The sequence below is a fragment of the Trifolium pratense genome, linkage group LG1, assembly GCF_020283565.1.
Source record: "Trifolium pratense cultivar HEN17-A07 linkage group LG1, ARS_RC_1.1, whole genome shotgun sequence".
Lineage (NCBI taxonomy): Eukaryota > Viridiplantae > Streptophyta > Magnoliopsida > Fabales > Fabaceae > Trifolium > Trifolium pratense.
Window position 1 is genome coordinate 49,947,476 of NC_060059.1, and position 20,420 is coordinate 49,967,895.

General features: G+C 34.2%; 2 protein-coding genes across 2 annotated transcripts; one reads left to right on the plus strand and one right to left on the minus strand.

The window, feature by feature from the left end:
* Nucleotides 1–10,728: 10,728 nt before the first annotated feature.
* Nucleotides 10,729–12,439, minus strand: LOC123902603 (isoleucine N-monooxygenase 2-like). Its single transcript, XM_045952369.1, has 2 exons — nt 11,483–12,439; nt 10,729–11,361 (listed from the first exon to the last, which is right to left on the minus strand). Exons 1-2 carry the CDS (start codon nt 12,437–12,439, stop codon nt 10,729–10,731), a joined length of 1,590 nt encoding a protein of 529 aa, XP_045808325.1.
* A 5,856-nt stretch (nt 12,440–18,295) lies between these two features.
* LOC123902341 (purine-uracil permease NCS1-like) lies at nt 18,296–20,210 on the plus strand. Its single transcript, XM_045952033.1, has one exon. The coding sequence runs from the start codon at nt 18,369–18,371 to the stop codon at nt 20,037–20,039; it is 1,671 nt and encodes a 556-aa protein (XP_045807989.1). The 5' UTR covers nt 18,296–18,368; the 3' UTR covers nt 20,040–20,210.
* Nucleotides 20,211–20,420: the final 210 nt, after the last annotated feature.

Genomic DNA, 20,420 nt, shown 5'->3' on the forward strand with positions numbered 1-20,420 from the left:
CTTTTGTTTTTGCTGTCCTCATGAATGGTCGGCCTAGAATGATGGGTGCCCTGCTGGAATTAGTTTCTCCCTCCATATCCAAAATGTAGAAGTCTGCAGGAAAAATTAAGTCATTAACTTGCACAAGGACATCTTCTAGCACTCCAGCAGGACGGGCATTGCTTCTGTTTGCCAATTGAACAACCAAACCTTGCAATGAGAACGGAAAGGCTCTCAGCTTAACATGATCTTCCGTGATACCTTCAGGCCTCAATGGCGTGGAGCATACAACCTGAAACTCCTTCAAATGTTTATGAGGGTCCTCACCTGCAAGACCATTAAACTTTGGCAGCAAGTGTATTAAACCAGATTTTAGTTCAAAAGGTACATCAATGTCAGAATATTTAATACACAAGCCATTGTAATTAACATCTGGAGCAGCAAGCTGCCTTAGTGTTTGTTCAGCAGCCATGTTATGCAACAAGTGACAAACAACAATTACAATAATTCCAACTATGCCCCTAAAACGAAAATAGGTGAGGAAAATAGAAAACGAATCAAACGGAGTGTAATAAAATCTAAAAATATCACGAAAAATCTAATTAAATCAAATTGAGATTGCACAAATTTTTTTGGATTTTTTTTGAAAATATGAAAACAGTAAAAAATTAAAATAAAATAGAAAAACAAGGAATTTCGGATTTTTAGGCTGCTGTCACCTATTTTGTCCCAAAATAGGGGATTTTGATTTATGATTTTTTTCTGATGAAATCGAGCGGTCAGAAGGCAAAACAGATGCAATTTATGCCCTAACTAGGTTTAGGCGTGAGCCTACGGCAAAACAGCAGAAATTCGCAATTCTAATACTGGTTAAACACAATTTTGAGTCCCCGGCAACGGCGCCAATTTGATCACGGTCGTTTCGTGATCAAAATAAATTTAAAATAAGAGTAGTACAAGGTAGTTAACCTTGGTCGTCTCCCAAAGACTCGCAATAGTATTCAACGATTATTAGAACGATTAAACTGTAAATTGGGGGTTTTTTTGATTGCGGGAAACAGTTGAAAGAAAAGATTAAGGATTCAATTAATTAAAGACGATCGATCCATTGGTTTAGGCAAACTTCAATTGTTTATCCATCACAGGTTACTAAAGTAAATTCATTCAAAGTCTATGCTCGGCTGGTACAAACATGATTATACAAGCGATTATCAGGTTCGTAGAATTTCATTCGATTAAGCAACGAATGCGTTCAACCAACCGTGGGCAGTGAACAAGCGTCACTACCATGGTTGATATCCTTACAAAATTCGGTCAGCCCTATTGCTAAGCGCGATAGTTTATATTAATTTCTATTCGAACAAATTTAAACAAGCGTTGAATTGATTCGAATAATTTTTGAAGGCACGAACACGAATAGATTAAGCATACAAATTCGAGTTTGTGCACATAATATAAAGCATGAGAATTAATATAAAAGAGCAATAGACATATGAAAGAAAGTATTCAATATTAGAACCGAACCTCAGGAATACAAGTTGAAGTTTCCTTTACCGATGGATCAACCTAGGGATTTTAGTTCCTCATGAACATAGCCGAAATTCAAAGATGTATTTTGTGAATAGTGAATTCGTGAAAACAGTGGTCACCCTGACCTAGGTCATAATTCGTTCTTAAATAGCAAGCAAAACGGGCCTCAAAACAATTGGGCCGAAAAAGATATGATATGCTGAAAATAAAATAATTGAATCTTTATTAAGTCTGGAACATTGACGAGTAAATATGACTCCTTTGCGCTCTGAATTGGCTTTCGGCCTCAACATGAACGTTGTAGCTCTTGATCTTAGCTTTCCAACGCAACTGACCGCGCCTTAATCCGATACTCCTAGCTCAAGTTATAGTTTGCACAATGAGAAGGTGTCAAATTACTGTTTATTACGAAAATAAATAGCAAATCTTAAATAGTAGTAAAACTGGACTCTAAACACAAAACATGATAAAAACACTAAATTAGCAGGAGAAATCATAAAATTGCCATAGCACAGAGTGATTAAAAAGTGCACTAAAATGCACTGATAAGAAGTTGTATGCCAAATTGTCGAAGTGTGAATTTTGGTTGAAAGAAGTAAGTTTTCTTGGTCATGTGATTTCAAGTGGAGGAATAGCGGTTGACCCAACGAAAGTTGATGCCGTATTGCAATGGGGAACGCCGGAGTCTGTTTCTGAGATAAGAAGTTTTCTTGGATTGGCTGGTTATTATAGGAGGTTCATTGAGGGATTTTCGAAGTTGGCCTTGCCTTTGACGCAGTTGACTCGGAAGGATCAAGCGTTTGTTTGGGATGGGAAGTGCGAGGAAAGTTTTCAAGAGCTTAAGAAGAGGTTGACTACCGCGCCTGTGTTGATTTTGCCGGATGCTACGGAATCTTTCGTCGTGTATTGTGATGCTTCGAAGATGGGACTAGGAGGTGTGCTTATGCAAAAAGGTCAAGTGGTAGCGTATGCGTCGAGACAACTAAAGGTTCACGAGAGGAACTATCCGACACACGATCTTGAGTTAGCCGCAGTTGTGTTTTCATTGAAAGTATGGAGGCATTACTTGTATGGATCGAAGTTTGAAGTCTTTAGTGATCACAAGAGTTTGAAGTATCTATTCGATCAGAAGGAGTTGAATATGAGACAAAGAAGATGGCTCGAATTTTTGAAGGATTATGACTTTGATTTGAGTTATCACCCCGGAAAAGCTAATGTGGTGGCCGATGCGTTGAGTAGGAAATCGTTGCACATGTCATCACTAATGGTGAAAGAGTTAGAGTTGATTGAAGAATTCCGAGATTTGAGTCTAGTGTGTGAAGTGACTCCTAAGAGTGTGAAGTTGGGAATGTTGAAATTGACGAATCCTTTTCTAGAGAATATCAAAGAATGTCAAAAGACGGATAAGAAGTTAATGGAGAAGTTGGCAATAGTAGTTGAGGAAGGAAAAGAAGCTAATTTCAAAGTTGACGGGAATGGAGTCGTGAGATTTCATGGAAGAGTGTGCGTGCCCGATGTGCCCGAAATAAAGAAGATGATTTTGGAAGAAGGTCATAGGAGTGGAATGAGTATTCATCCTGGAGTAACCAAGATGTATCAAGATTTGAAGAAGTTATTTTGGTGGCCAGGAATGAAGAGGCAAATTTCTGAGTTTGTTTATGCTTGTCTAGTTTGTCAGAAGTCGAAGATTGAGCATCAGAAACCGTCTGGTTTGTTGCAACCTTTGTTTATACCGGAATGGAAGTGGGATAGTATTGCGATGGATTTTGTAGGAGGGTTACCCAAGACTACTAAAGGTTATGAAGTGATTTGGGTGGTAGTAGACCGTTTGACAAAGTGTGCGCATTTTATTGCTATTAAGAAAGGTACCTTGGTGCCTAAGTTGGCCGAGATCTATGTGGAGCAAATTGTGAAGTTGCATGGTATTCCGTCGAGTATTGTTTCGGATCGAGATCCGAGGTTCACTTCGAGATTTTGGGAAAGTTTACAAGAGGCTTTAGGGACTAAGTTGAGGTTGAGTTCGGCTTATCATCCTCAAACGGATGGCCAATCGGAAAGGACAATACAATCTTTAGAAGATTTGTTGAGAGCTTGTGTTTTGGAGCAAGGAGTAAGTTGGGATTCATGTTTGCCATTGATCGAGTTCACGTACAACAATAGTTTTCATTCGAGTATTGGAATGGCACCTTTTGAGGCTTTGTATGGAAGGAGGTGTAGAACACCGCTTTGTTGGTTTGAATCCGGAGAGAGTGTGATTCTTGGTCCGGAGATTGTGCAAGAGACTACGGAAAAGATTAGAATGATTAGGGAGAAGATGAAAGCGTCTCAGAGTCGTCAAAAGAGTTATCATGACAAGAGGAGGAAAGACATTGAATTTCAAGAAGGTGATCATGTTTTCTTAAGAGTTACATCGACTACCGGAATTGGACGTGCTTTGAAGTCGAGGAAGTTGACGTCGAAGTTTATTGGTCCTTATCAGATTTTGAAAAGAGTGGGGAAAGTGGCGTATAGGATTGCTTTACCGCCATCATTGGCGAATTTGCACGATGTGTTTCACGTGTCACAATTGAGGAAGTATGTTAGAGACCCGTCGCATGTGATTGAATCGGATGATGTTCAAGTGAGGGATGACTTAACGGTCGAGACTGTGCCTTTGAGGATCGAAGGTAGAGAAGTGAAGAGGTTGAGAAATAAGGATATCGCCTCGGTGAAGGTGGTATGGGGAGGACCCGCTGGTGAGAATGCGACTTGGGAATTGGAGAGCAAGATGATGAGTTCGTATCCAGAGTTATTTCCAGGTAATTTTCGAGGGCGAAAATTCTTTAAGGAGGGTAGAGTTGTAACGACCCAATTTTCATTTATATGTTTTTATGTGTTAAAATGTTTTAATTGACGTGGCATTTTAAATAAGTTAATAACTTTAGTTATTTATCGAGTACTTAGTTATTAGGCGAGTAGTAAGAGTTAACTCGAATTGGGCCAAGCCAATGGGCTTGAGGCCCAATGGGCCGAGTAAGCTAGAGTGGGGCGGCCATATGGCCAAGTCCAAGAGGGAACATTTCATTATGTTCTTGTTCTTGAGGTTGGAGAGAGAAGAGAGCTCAAGTGGAGCTAGGGCAAAGGAAGTGAGGAGAATCAAGATCAAATCTTCGTATTTTCTTCGAATCCAGGTATGAGAGTAGATTCCTTAATCGTGGGTGACTCGAGGAAGGGGAGAATGTCGATTTCTCCTCACCCGAACTTCCTCCACCCCATTTTCGTTTTAGATAGGAATGGATTTTCTTGATGAAATTCGTTCCTAAGGTTCTTGTTGTGTTTAACATGCTTGTAACATGATTAATGAACGGAAATATTTGCTAAAAACGAGTTTTCTAATGGATTAAACTCAAGAACTTAGTGTTCTTGAGAGTTTTGATGAAATGGTGTAAATCCTTACTTTTTCGATGTTAACGATGTAGATCGGGAAAACTAACCGTCCTTTTATGCTTAAACATGTTTGTTACACTTGTATATGAACTCATTTGGGATTTATAACATGAAAAATGGGATTTTTGGGTGATTTGGTGTAGAAATCGCAAGTTTTGAACTGTCCTGACAGGAGGCGTTCGCTCAGCGAACGTGTGGCGAACAGCTCGCCACAGCTCGCTGCAGCTCGCCATGAGCAGGGGACTTCCTGGTGAGGTTCGCTATGTCTCGCTGAGCCTTCGCTCAGCGAATAGTTCGCCGAAGCTCGCCAAAGCTCGCTATGAGCAGGTGACTTGCTGGTGAGGTTCGCCATGTCTCGCTAAGCCTTCGCTTAGCGAAGGCCTCTGTTCCTGCAACTTTTTGTTGATGTTTTACAGTGCTTATAGGCAATTGTAACTTGGTTTAATGGTATTCTTACATGATTATTGATGCTTGTTGATGCTATAACGATTGTTAATCATGTATGATGTTGTAAATGACGAATATTAAGGTTTTGTTAATCTTAATAATGACGTATGTTGGATAGTGTTCCACATAGTAAATGACGAGCTTTATGCTAAATAATTGTTGGTGGATTCATGAAAAACATATACATGCATTCATGAATTTTGTTGTTGTATATTGGGTATTCCAATAAAGACGGATATCGGATTATATTTATCCGATAAAGACGAATATTAGAGGTGAGATACTCTAATAAAGACGAAACGGTACCACATGCATTAGATATGTCTAGGGTGACATTGCATGAAGTTGACGCATTAGAATGCATTAGGTTATGTGTACATTTATGTGATAAGTGATATGTGACACATACTTGGCTAATTGTGATAAATGTTGATTGATGTTGGATATTCGATTATATGTGTTTATATACTTGTGATTGAATGGTAGCTTGTTGATGAATATGCATGAATGTATGGTATATGCATGATTATTGAAGAAGTGTTTAAGTACTCTTTTACTTGCACTTACATTTTGATTTTGTGATCTAACTCTCATGCTTTGTGTTATGTGCTGGACCGTTGGGGGTTCAGATTCTCAGGTTGAGGATCCCGATCAGAGTTAGAGGACTGTTCGTGCTCGTGCTTAGTGTAGCGCTTTTTGGTGAGGAGTTTAGCCTAGACTACTCCTTTAGATATATTTGTATATCTCTTTTGATGGGTTGTATAGAGTTGCTCTGATTAGGTTTTACCGAGTCGGGTTATTCGTTTGAATTGTATTAAGCCCGTGATGGCATATTGAACTTTGCTAATACTATCTTTTGAATTGTAAACATAATATCCTTTGTTGATATGGCCTAGAGCCTAGGGATATTGTGTGAACAATTATGATCATTGTATGATATTCACTATGTTGATGATTCGCTTTTAATTCCGCTGTGCTAGCATGAAATTAATTATGCCGTGGTTTGTATTATTAACACGTGACGCCTAAATTTTCTTAAGTGTTTTATTTATTTATATTTAATAAATATGCGTTAAGGGGTTTGGGTGTTACAATACACAAATGGCGAAAGACCACTGCATGTTGCACGGCTTAAGTAGAGGTTCTATCAACAATTTTTTTGCTATAGACAATGTTTTCTTCCGACTAAAATCCACATTTTTTGTGTCAACGTCAAGCGTTATTGAATTTGTTTGAATTTGTGCACAAGTGGTTGTCGGCATCAAAATATCTTCACCTAAAATAACTGCACTGATCTCATGACAAACATTACAAACACCACATTCACAAGCAATAATTTCAAAAGATTTATCTACTTCAAGAGAAGTATATAATTCATCCAAATCAAAATTTTGTGGTGTAATATTCTCTTTCATGCATTCACTTGAGTTTGTGTTATTTATTTTATGTTCATCAGATGAAACAAACAATGTTTTAATGGGCTCACCTGAAGATTCATCAAGATTTGCATCACATTGTATTACCTCCATTGGTGCAACAAATTGTACATCATCATTAAACATCTTGTTCGCTTGAATTTGATGGGCGGTGGAGACTAATTGCTGAACTTGGATTGCTATATCTTGAAGAGAAGATTGGACATGTTGAAATTGCAAATTACTTTCAGCCATCTGCTTGATATAATCTTCCCAATAGGATCGTGTTTCAGATCCCAACGATTCATTTGTTGAAACTGTTGATGTGGCCAAATAGGTTGTTCTTCAAGATATGAATTATGTTCGCAATATTGTTCTTGAAAATTACCTACAAATTGAGTCTCACCACAAAAATTAGTATACAACATAGGACATGCATCATTACGATGAAAATTTGAAGAGCAAATAGTACAAATCGCAAGTGGGATATGGTTTTGAATGCATGCTTGTTGTTCGCTTGCTTCCATCAAATTAATAAGGTAAGCCAATTCCTCCAATGAGCTACCCATGTTTATAATTTTTTTTTTATTTAGGTTTTTTTCTTTTTGTTAAAAAAAATGAAGAGAAAAATTAAAAACCGTGTCAAATAAAATCTAAAAAAAATAAAATACCACCTAAAATCTCTAAAAAACAAACAAATCTAAATATAATTTTTTCGGATTTTTTTAAATAAATGGAAAATTAAAAAAATATATATATAAAGCGGTCTAAACGAAGGAATTCTGGATTTTCAGCCTGAAATTTCGTATCTATGATACGAAAGTATTATTTTCTCGATTTGTTTCTGATTTTGTGACCAAATTTCGGGCCAATCTGAACAGTTGACCGAAAACAGAATTTTTTTCAGCTTCAATTCAAAATTCAACGTCAGAACATGTAACACACCAAAAACGCAAAACAAATGTTAGTGATGTTAGTTGATTCTTAATTTTACTAATTCTAATCAGAGATCCTGGGCAACAGCGCCAATTTGATTGTTGTCGTGCGCGGTCAAAAATAAGTATTATAATTATAAAACGTAGTAATAAGGTAGTTAAACCTTGGTCGTCTCACAAGGACCTCTGATATGATAATTAGTAAAAATAAGAATGATGAATAACACAATTAAATATGGGGTTTTGGGTTTGTTTAGATCGAAAGAGTATAAGAAATTCAATTGATAAAAAGACGATCAATCCATTGGTTTTAGGAAAACTTCGTTTATGATTCTATCCTCGGTTCACATAAAATATTGTTTATATATTCATGTCTTGGTTGGTTTATAAGACCGATTATACAAGCGATAAACAGTTTTATATGAATTCATTCGATTAAGCAAAGAATGTGTTCAACTAACCATGGGTAGTGAACAAGCGTCACTTAGTAACCATGGGTAGTGAACAATCGTCACTTAGAACACGGTTTGTATCATGACAGAATTCGACCAACCCTTTTTTGCTAAGCGCGAAAAAACCTATATCAAATCCTATTCGAACTAATCATACAAGCGATGAATCAATCTGAAAAGTCTCACAATATATAACTCGAAACAGAGATTAAGCATCACTATATTTGAGTTTCATAAATAAATAAAGAGCATGAATTGATAGAGAAGACAATAAATAACTAAACTGAATTACTATTAAGAATTGAACCACAAGAAGTCATGAACGATGTTCCCGTATACCAATGGATCAACCTAGGGTTGCTAGTTTTCCATGAAAATGTAGCAGCCTCTATTTTTGCGTGAATAAGAATTCATGAAACCCTAGCTGTGTTTTTGCTTAAGTACTCAGAGAAAATTGGGCTTAAAAAGCTACGGGTCGAAAAACATAAGTTTGACCCGAAATTACATTATTTTCATAAAGTCTGGAACATAAACGTAAATTATTTGACTGCTTTGCGCTCCGAACTGGGTTCTGGCCTTAACATGAAAGTTGTAGCTATTTCTCTTATCTTTCCAACGTATATTTGCACACCTCAATCCGATACTCGTAGCTTAAGTTATCACCTACGGACTGAGAAGAATCAATATGCAATTAAATCCGAAAATTAATCAAAGAAATACATTAGAGCTCAATTATGACCCAAAGTTTAGAAACATGGTAAAAAGTTAATATTAGGCTAGAAAAGATTCCAATATGTCAAAGTACAAAGCCATAAAATATGTGCCAAAATGCACTGATCATGGGGGATTGTCGGAACAAGTTAACAACTTGTATGATGAACTTGATATTGAAATAAACACAAGTGAAAGAGCTAGAGTGTGTGAATTTGAAAAAGTTCACATTGAGTCCCACATTGGTTATGACACACACTTTAGTAGTGTTTATATACTAGAAGGTCACTACTTGGGGTATGCCCAATGGGTACCCAGTTTTGTAAACGGGACACACCACGCTAAATATCACACGCGCGCCGCCATCCGTCGGGTCGGGCTTGGGCTTGGTGATATATTATTTTTTAATACCCAGAAAGAAAAAATTAATTATTTTTCGTGTGCTAATGTGACCGTTTCAAAATTAATTCGCACATGTTTTATGTGCTTCGACCAAGTCTTTGTTGGCTCCCACTTTTTCCTCCTTTTGATATTCCGATTTCACAACCCGAAATCTTCATTCTTCTCTCTCGCTTCTTCCTTCTTACTTAAAAATTTATTTTTCGTTGTTTCAAAGAAAGTGGTTGTTGCCACTTCGAATTGATAATTCGATTATCAATATTAGACTGGTTGTTGTACGACCATGGAAGGTGTTTTTCTGCCCGTTTTCTACAGTGCAGTAGAGAACGGTATTTTCAGTGAACTGACTGTTTTATCCTGGGGACTTCACGGTTGCTAGTCTACCTTGCACAATTTCGGTAGTGCCGTGAAACGTCTTAAAGAAAGCATATCGAACCGCGACTCGGCCAGTAATTTCTTTGTTGCTATTTTTAATCGATTTTCAAAACCGAAAACTAACACATACTTATTGTCATCTCTATATGGTAACTAAATTTTAAAGTGAAGAATATTTTGAAACCAAAGAGACTAATTAACAAAAAACTTTGACCAAAAGTACTTACCAAACATTTGTTTTCATAACTAGAAGTAGAAATTATTATTTTACGACCGTCCTTAAATTATTTTTCAGCAAACATATCATTCTCGGTAACTTAATATAATCGATAAGTCTCTATTGGCAATTTTTTTTCTTTCATTTATACCCTCGAAGTTATAATAATACATAAAATCTTATTTATTTAAATTATTTAGCATAATCTCAAAAATAACTTAATTCAATCGAGCCCTAAATAATGCATAAGCCCTAAATAAATAATGTATAATGGTCAAATGAACATTAATATTTTATTGATATTGTTTTTTTTTAATTAATTGATATGCACTGACGGTGTAAAATAATTTTACACAATCAACCAATACCAACCATGTTTTCCGCCACATCACCCCACTTTCTTGACATGACAAAATGATGGTTGTTTATTGGACGATCGTGTAAAACTATTTTACACTGTCAGTGCATATCAATTAAACTCTTTTTTTTGCTCAGCAAAGACTTCACCCTCATTCCTTTGCCTATATCTCATAAATAAATATTAAAAAATTTCCAAATTGTGGAGATGCGGGGAAACGACTTATAATTTGACACAAATATGTTTTGATAGAATGGAACATAATTTATTAATTTGAGACAAAGATAGTACTCTTTTGTCTAAATGCATCCAGGCTGGTGCAAAATAACATAATGGGAAACACATCAGGGAAGATAAAATCCTACAACATGCAACATCATCAGAAGAGAGCAAAATAAAGGACAACTACGTACATAAACGAGGAAATGAGTACCGTAGTATCCTACTTAAATTATTTTTCAGCAAACATATCATTCTCGGTAACTTAATATAATTGATAAGTCTCTATTGGTAATCTTGGCTTTGCCACTGCCACAAGTGGCTTAGCTTTTGTGGTACCTCCATGAGATTCAGAGAGATCAATGCTAGAACAGTTGGGTGGTGCACTCCAAGTGAATCCATGGAGCAACCTTGCAAATAACATAATAGTCATTGAAGATCCAAGCATGATGCCTGAACACCCACGCCTTCCGGTACCAAATGTTACCAATTCCAAACTCGGATCTGTCAAACTCACATTATACCCATCTATCTTAAGATGCCGTTCTGGCTTGAACTTCAGTGGTTCTTTCCATACTTTAGGATTTAGGCCAAGTCCTTGTCTCCTTAAATAGACATGGCTACCTTTTGGGATAAAGTAATTAGCAACAACTGTGTCTTTCATCGCGACGTGGGGAAGGTTGAAATCACAAATTGGATGGCGGCGAAAAGCTTCTCTTGCACAAGCTTTCACATAGTTGAGTTTGGGAAAATCATATTCTTGCACCAGCCTTTCTTTTCCAACAACACTGTCTAATTCTTCGGTAGCCTTTTTAAGTAGCTCAGGCTGATTAATCATTTCAGCAAGTCCCCATTCAAGTGCATTTGATGGATTATCAACAGCTGCAAGTGTCAATTCCTGTAAAATTTAACTCCACAATCATTTTCAAGACAATAATGCAAATATCAAAATAACTTAATCTGACGATCAGGACAAATTTTTGTAAACACTTATTTAAAATACTTTGTCATACTCATACCAAAACATTAGACTTAATCTCCTGCTCTGTCAAAAGGTCGTTGTTGTGAGCATCTTTTAGTGAAATGAGAACATCAAGCAAATCTTCTTTATGCGTCTTTTTCCCATTCTTCCATTGCCGAATTCTATCCTCAATTATAGGGTCATGATATTTCTTCATGATCTTACAAGCCTTCTTAATATTCTTCTCATGACCATCCAAGTCTAGACCCCTCAGACATGGCATGAAATCAGAAACAGAGAAAGCAAAAAGGTATTGCAAAACAGTAAAAACCGCTTCAACATATTCTACTTCCTTAAAGCTCGGTCCAAAATCTTCGCTACCATTTCCAAAATACCTGGTATTCAAAAGCAACCTCCTAATAACATTCCCTGTATAATGTTTTGCAGTAACACTCACATTCACAATTCCATCACCACCAATTTTCGTACATTGGTTGTAGACATACCGTACAATGTTATCGGCCTCTTCCACCCTTTTATCATGAAGCCATTGGTGTCTAAGAGGGGAAACTAATTCATTGCTAATTAATTTCTTAATTTTCTTCCATTGTTCTCCAAAGGGAGTGAGTGCAGTGGTCAGATATCCAGTAGTAACATATTCATTGGACCAACTACTCGGTCTTGAAGCAAAAATTGCATCTTGTTTTATACATATTTCACGTGCAATTTCAGGATCAGTCACTGTAATGACATGAACATTACCTAAACGGATGCACGCAATTTGCGTGTTCATGTCATTCATCATTTTTTGTATCCATCTAAATGTTGGCCTATTTGCAAGCATTTCAGGGAGGTTGCCTACTATAGGCCAAGGTGTGGGACCAGGAGGGAGTTTGGGTTTTTCAGATTTTTGGTTGCAACTTTGATGTTTGATGAGGAGTGTAGAAACAAGAAAAACGAGTATGAGACACCAAAATGATGGCAACAATTGGTCTGAAACAATAAAAGATTCCATGAGACTCAGCAATTTTGTTAAAGCTACTAGGTTTTATTTGCTTTTTTGTTGGATATAATTCAGTGCATTCTTTGTTTTATATATATACTAGATATTTAATGACTGTTTTTAAAATACTATGATTTATCAATTCAGTGCATTCTTTGTTGGATATGATGAATCAATTCAGTGCATTCTTTGTTTTAAAATAAATAATAAATGCTTTTAATTATTTTGACCAAATGACAATATTAGTCAAAAAACTCAATTAATTTTTTTCTATTGAATTTACTTATGATTAAATTAAAATATTAAATATTTAATTGTGAACAAATTATTTTGACTAACTCAAAAGATAATCTTTAATTTCTAAATTAGATAAAGAGGGATTCGTTGACTCCAGGAGTAAGTCTCAATTGACTTACTCCGGTTAATAACTCGATATTGGCATTATATTTCTTCAATCCAACTGTTGAATTCAAAGATATATAATGCTAATATCGAGTTATTAAGCGTAGTAAGTCAATAGAGACTTACTCATGGAGTCAACGGATTCCTCCTCTATGTGTGTGTGTGTGTAATTAGGGAGAAACTATACAATGTGGAGAGGGGGGAACCTTACCTAGATAAAAAGCAAAAGAAAGACATGAGGGAAGATTTCTCACAAAAGAAAATCTCTGTGATGTACCCAAGAGAAGTCGACAGGGCCGCGCTGTACATTTAGAGGCCCCAGGCGAATTGGATAAAGAGGCCCTTTAAAAGTAAAAGAAATGTAGTTAAATTAATATGTTTTTAGTATTAAAAAAAAAAGCAATTTTAAAAAAGAGTAATCTTTTTAAATTAATATATTTTTGAAATAGTTTGTGTAATCAAATTTAATGAGGTAAACATGAATTTAGATTACAAACATAAAAAGCAACCTCTAAGCATGAATTTAGTTCAAGGATGAGCTTGGGGTTTTAAGCATCATCATGCACCAATTTTATTCTAATCCATAACTAAGAATTATCATGCATATGCTATGTTCATGAAAACTATCATCCTAATGAACATTAGGACTTAGGAGTATATTGGGACCCTATTACTACAATTTTCATGGTTTCTAAATTTATGCATAACAATTTATTCTAAAATTGACTGGAACTAGAAAGGTAGGCTAGAAGCTAAAGGAACCCACCTTTGAAATTGAAGATTTCCTTTAAACATATAGGATCCTGTTCAAGCTCAAACCCCCAATGTTGCTCTTGAACTCCTTCTTCTGCTGCAACACGTCTATTTCTCAGTTCATGCCCTTAAATTTGCACAGGACAACATGCATGCAAAGATTACACAGGGGTTTAGAGTCAAAAGTCAGAATTTGGTTTTATGGTAAGGGAGAGAGATAGAGAGAGATCGTGACAGAGAGATAGAGAGTGATAATGATGACCCTCTTACCTTGTTTCTTGAAGTCTAATGAATCAATTCCTTGATTTGCATGTGAAAAATGGGGTTGGATTGAGAAGGTGAAATTTGATGAGTTTGAGAGAGTGGTGGTGGTGGTGAGGGTACACGACAGAGAGAGAAGAGGGAAGTTGGAATGGTTTTTTTTTTTTTACTGGAGTTATAATATTTATTATTTAAAAGTTCAATTTTAAATTTGTAATAAAAATTATAAAATAAATGTATTTAACAACAATTAATATAATGTGACCATAAAAATTTATATTTTCTTGAGAAATCATATAACGAATCCTTTCTGTTAAAATAAATATTTTCTACATAAATTTAGACTACAATTATATAACTTGTAAATCCGTCAAAAAAATAAAAATTACACGACTTATAAAATAAATGAGACACCAATTTCATAATTTGAATATGACACTCAAAATTTTAGGGACAACTCTGATAAGAGAATATAGTTACAATTTCACATTTCTAATCTAAGAAATGTTAAGAAGTCTCACATTGGTTGCAAGATGACTTGAATATGTGTTTATAAACTAGGCAATCCACATGTGTTTATAAACTAGAGGCAATTTACCTTACAAGCCGATTTTGTAGAGTTGAGTTAGGCTAACTCTAAATTTTAAGAAGAAAACTATAAACACGCGTTCAAATATCAATCAAACTATTTTTGTTTCTGGTTTAAGACTCATAGTCTAATACTCTTTGTCTCTAAATATATGAACCATCTCTATAAAAAAAAATTGGCCAAGAATTATTCTCATCAGAAATTAAATTTGGGTTCTCCCCAAACGATTCGTAATAGGGGAGCTCGTTAGAGAAATAAATTTGTGTTATTTTTTTCATTTTTTAATGGAAATTGATGATATTAGTGAGAAATATATTTGGAAAAGTGCAACAAATACATCTAAAAATTTGTAGAGAAGTTTATATTAAATAAAAAATAAAAAAATTGTTGTAAAAGATCGTATAATTAGGAATAGAGAGTGCACATTTTCTAAATAAAATGATTTTTTCAATAGATGCCCATCACAACAAAATTTATAAAAAAATTCAAGAAAAATCAAAATGGAAGAATTCTCACATTAATGAATTTTAAATTTCGTCCATGTAATTTGAGGAAATTTTGGTTTTCGTCCAAGTAATTTATGCGAATATTGGTTTTCATCCCTGTAATTTTTCAAGTCAGCACCATCTGAACATGTAGCAGTGGTCCAATCAATAGATTCTAGCCATGTCAACGTTTTTGTGTGACATGACCATATTAGGGACTAAAATGAAACTAATTTGAAATTAAATGGGCAAATTGAAAGTTTTTTTTTTTAGGAACTAAAACTCAAATTCACTAACATTGCAGGGACCAAAAGAACATTACAGTGGCCTTCTTTTTTTTTTTTTTTGTAATTTATACGATGCATACATTTATACTTACAAGTTAATATGTGCCTGTAATTTATATGTACGTGAGCATATATTGGTGCTTATATTCATATATTAATAGAGAACTCTATTTATTTATTTTTAAAACGGGGTCTTTTTATTGTAATTTATATGGGGGCATTTTTTTATAATTTATATTTTTCTTAGTCATTTACAGGGGGTACTATATATATATATATATATATATATATATATATATATATATATATATATATATTGATGAAAAATATATATAATTTTTATTTTGACAAATATAGTGAACCTTCAAACATATACAATTGTGACTTCTTTACACATTTTTCTTATACAATTGTGAAATTTCTACCTCCAATTTTTTTTTTAAATTGTCTAGACCATTTTTCAAAATTGTGTAGACCGATTATTCATTCAATCGGTGAAACCGGTCTGATTTTTAAAATATTAAATATTACTATTAACTTTTGTGTGTATTTTTAATTTATTTTAAATTTATGCTAAATTATTTCTCAAAAAAATAAATGTATACTAACTTTATGTAAATTGACCTTACTTTTTCACAAAGGGGGCGTTTGTTTCATGGATTATAAATTTATTCCCAGGAATGTGACTTTGGGAATCTTTAATTCCTATGTTTGTTTCAAGTTTTAAAAAATTATGCCTAGGAACTTTTTATTCCTTGGAATATAAATTACACATGACTTTCTCACTTTTTATTCCCATGTTAAATGGTGGGAATCTTACATTCCATGGGAATAAGAGGTAACCACTCATAACTCCCCACTCTCCCATTATTTTTAACTCATTTATTTTTTTATTTTAATATTTTAAAATATTAATTGAATTTATTTTAAAAATATTCCAAGGAACTTTATTTATTTACCAAACATATTGATAGGAATAATATTCCCAGCAATAATATTCCAAGAAATAATAATCCTAAGATTATAATTTTAATCCCCGAAACAAACACACCCAAAATTTTTATTTAAATTTCATAGTTATTTTATTTTCGGTGTTTGGCACAGGCTTGGGCACTAATTGTATTAAATAAATAATTTTCGTAAGGCAATAAATTCTAAGTTTTTACCTAATTTATTTCAACAAAATATTCTTGATTGGAATTGATAGGAACTAAATATTTCACCGAAAAATATGAGACACAGGATGAAAAGATGTATCAGAAAAGAAGCACACATGGTTTTTTTTTTTTTTTTTAATAAAATAAATATTTTTTTGGGAGCAAATATATATATATATATATATATATATATATATATATATATATATATATATATATATGTATATATAAGATAGTTATACATGAACAAAAGGCAAACGGGCAGCAAGCTGCATCGCTATACTTTTATGTATAGCAAAACCTAATTTTGAAAAACTACATTCATAGACCTAGGCGACACAACATTACTATGCAGGACTCTTTGAACTCTTTTAAAAAATTTTACAGCTTCTGGTGATAGAAAGCCAAAAGTGTGAAATGCAAACGGTATAAAAACGTGTTGATTGTCAGAGCACTTTTTTCATGTTTGAGGCACGCCTAAAAATATAAAAAAGTACATCTCTAACGAGGTCATGTCTGTATTTTAAGTCTAGAGGCTCCCTACAATGAGTTGTATATGCTCCCCAAAAGTATCAAGGCACGCCTTACGACAAATAGGGCAAACATCATCCTTATGAAATAACGGAATCATGAGGCGGTACCTAGAGATAGTATAATACTCTAATGGGGACATGTGTTGGCCTAATCCATCAATGGAGATAGCCAGGAGAAAATCTTGAGCATGTGCTGCCTTCAAGCATCCAAAAACAGCTTTTTGACTAGTGCTATGTGAAAATCAATTTTCATGTCTTGAACAATTTTACTATAAAAGGACATTCACCAAAACATGTTGGCCTTTAGGGGGGACAACGTTCTTTCTAACAAAATTGCTAAAGTCAATTAAAGCTCCTATAAAACTTAATTAAAGCTTCAATCTCAGCTATTTGGTTTATTTTTAGCACATGTCATGTGCATTCAACTTGATTAAATGGAGTTCCTATCAATGGAGCAAAGCTGCGCTCCAATAATCTATATACTAGTATAACTTATCCGTGCTATCGTCCGGGTTAATGTTCTATGAAAAATATAGTAAAATTTTAATATTTTGTGATTTTTTTAAATTATTTGTAAAATTAATTTTGTATTTAATTTAATAATTTATTTAAATATGATAAAAGATCCAAATTTTGGAGATTTTAAGGAGAAATGACAGAATGGAGAGTGATACTCCACTCCTCGTTCCCAACTCACATGTTCGTATATTTGTTCTTTTATTTTCATAAAAAGAAATAATGTCAGTAAACAAAAACTAATCTAACGGTTAATATATTTGTTCTTACATTAGCAAACTTTTGAGATCCACTCCAGTCAAATTTTTTTTTTCTGCGCTTTCTCTCCCTTCCCACTTCTCCTTATCAATTTTCAATTGGTTTTTTATTTATTGACTAAATGACTTCTTCCAATTTCGTGTTATTGAATTTGTGTTCGAAGTTTCTTGATGTTACTGATTTAGTACTATTTTCATCGCAAAACTATAGGAACATGAACACTTCCTCTTAATTACAATAATTTTCCTATGTAGAATAACCCCAACAAGATCAACATTAGCAGCAAACTTTTGAGATCCATGCTTTTGAAGCCAATCCTTCAACTTTAGAAGTATGAAAACTACCCTTGTAGATCATCTCCTAAATAAAATTCTAAGTCACCAAATGAATCGAAAACAAAAATCTTATGCAAAGAGATCCACCATACAACAGAACCGTTAATATTACTTTCTCCGGTCATTTTTATAAAATAACCATTCACTTTTAGATTCATTACATATTTAATGTATTTTATATATATTATAGACAAAATACATTAGTTATTTAATGAAACTAAAAAATCAATCGTTTCTTATAAAAAATATCGGAGATATTAAAAGCTAAATTAGAGAAAATGTTAGTACAATACTGATCACTCATTTATCTATCTCCATCATACCATTACATTCTACAACCACCTGAAAAATTCACAAACTGCAATATGAACATGTTACTCAAATCTCCAATTCTATCCCTCAATGTTCTTCATCACCCCACCACTACTTTTCTAAGACCCTTTTACCCTTCCACTCATCTCCCATTGTCATCAAAACTAATAAACACATTGCATGTTTCAAAACAACCTTTAATGAAACATTCAATCTCTTCAATGAAATGTTCCAAAAACCTTGAATTTGAACCTGACCCAACACTCACAAATGAAGATCTAAAACCAACATCACAAACACAAAGAACATTTTCAGGTCTAGAAATAGCTTCTCTTTGGGTAGGACTAGTTGTTGGTGTTCCATCTTACTACCTAGCTGGTTCCTTAGTTGATCTTGGCATGTCATGGTGGCAAGGAATCTCAACCGTTGTTATTGCCAACATCATCATTTTATTCCCTCTTATCTTAACTGGCCATGCAGGTACAAAATATGGTATCTCATTCCCAGTTCTTGCTAGATCCTCATTTGGTATTCATGGTGCTCACATTCCAACTCTTCTAAGAGCTTTAGTTGGTTGTGGTTGGTATGGAATTGAATCATGGATTGGTGGTGAAGCAATTTTCATTCTACTACCAGATTCACTTAAAAAAATCACTTTTTTGTCAAATTCACTACCTTGGCTTGGTACTTCACCACTTGAATTTTCATGTTTTATGGTTTTTTGGGTGACCCAATTGGCTATAGTATTGAGGGGTGTTGATGGAATTAGACAGCTCGAGAAATTTTCAGCTCCAATACTCATTTTTCTCACTTCATGTCTTTTGATTTGGTCTTATGTTAAAGCTGGTGGTTTTAGTCACATGTTTTCTTTATCTTCAAGGCTCACAAATTCAGAGTTTTTGTCTGTTTTTTTCCCTTCACTTACTGCTAATATAAGTTTTTGGGCTACTGTGGCTCTTAATATTCCTGATTTTACTAGATATGCAAAAAGTCAAAAGGATCAAGTTATTGGTCAAATTGGGTTACCAATTTTTATGGGGTTATTTACATTTGTTGGTTTAGTAGTTACTTCATCTACAAAAGTGATTTTTGGTGAAGTTATTTCTAATCCAATTCAACTTGTTGGTAAAATTGGTGGTTTAACAACTGGTATACTTGCAATTGTTGGTATAAGTCTTGCAACACTTACAACCAATATTGCTGCTAATGTTGTAGCACCTGCAAATGCACTTGTTAATCTTAATCCATCATGGTTTACTTTTAGAAGAGGTGCTTTCTTAACTGCGATACTTGGAATTGTTTTTCAACCTTGGAGACTTTTGAAGTCAAGTGAGAGTTTTGTTTATACTTGGTTAGTTGGTTATTCTGCATTGATGGGTCCAATTGGAGGGATTGTTCTTGTGGATTATTATGTTATAAAGAACATGGAGTTGAGAGTAAGTGATTTATACACAAGAAGTCCTTTTGGTGCATATTATTATTCAAAGGGGTTTAATTTAGCAGCTATTGTTGCTTTGGTTGTTGGAATTTTACCTGTTGTTCCTGGTTTCTTGCACAAAGTTGGAATTGTGAGTTCAATTTCTAATGCTTTTGTTGTGATTTACAACAATGCTTGGTTTATTAGTTTCTTTTCAGCAGGGCTTTTGTATTGGGTTCTATTAAGTTTGGGAAGGAAATTAGGTGAATCTGTTCCTATAGACCCCCTTTTGCCTGATGCAAATTAAGCACAAAGCAGTTTATGGATCCTCTCAACCAAGACACTTTTCTTTGGATGAAAAGATTTCTTTAAGATGTCTTTTCTATAATTAAAAGTTTAGGAGAGTTGAGTCTCTAGAGCTCATCGTTGTAAGTTGTAACTACGAAGATTTAATTATTTTTTCCTTCTATAATTAAAATTTTAGATGAGTTTGGGTCTCAATAACTAAATGCGATTATTGAAGACTTCGAAAAACACGTCCAAAAACAACAGGCACAAGGAGTGCAAAGTTCAATGGATTATCTATAACAGTCAAAATACACCAAAAACAATGCACAAGAACTATACTGAAATCAAAGCGTAAAAAGCATCTTCAGCAAATATATACCCTTTCCTCCAAGCATTCGAG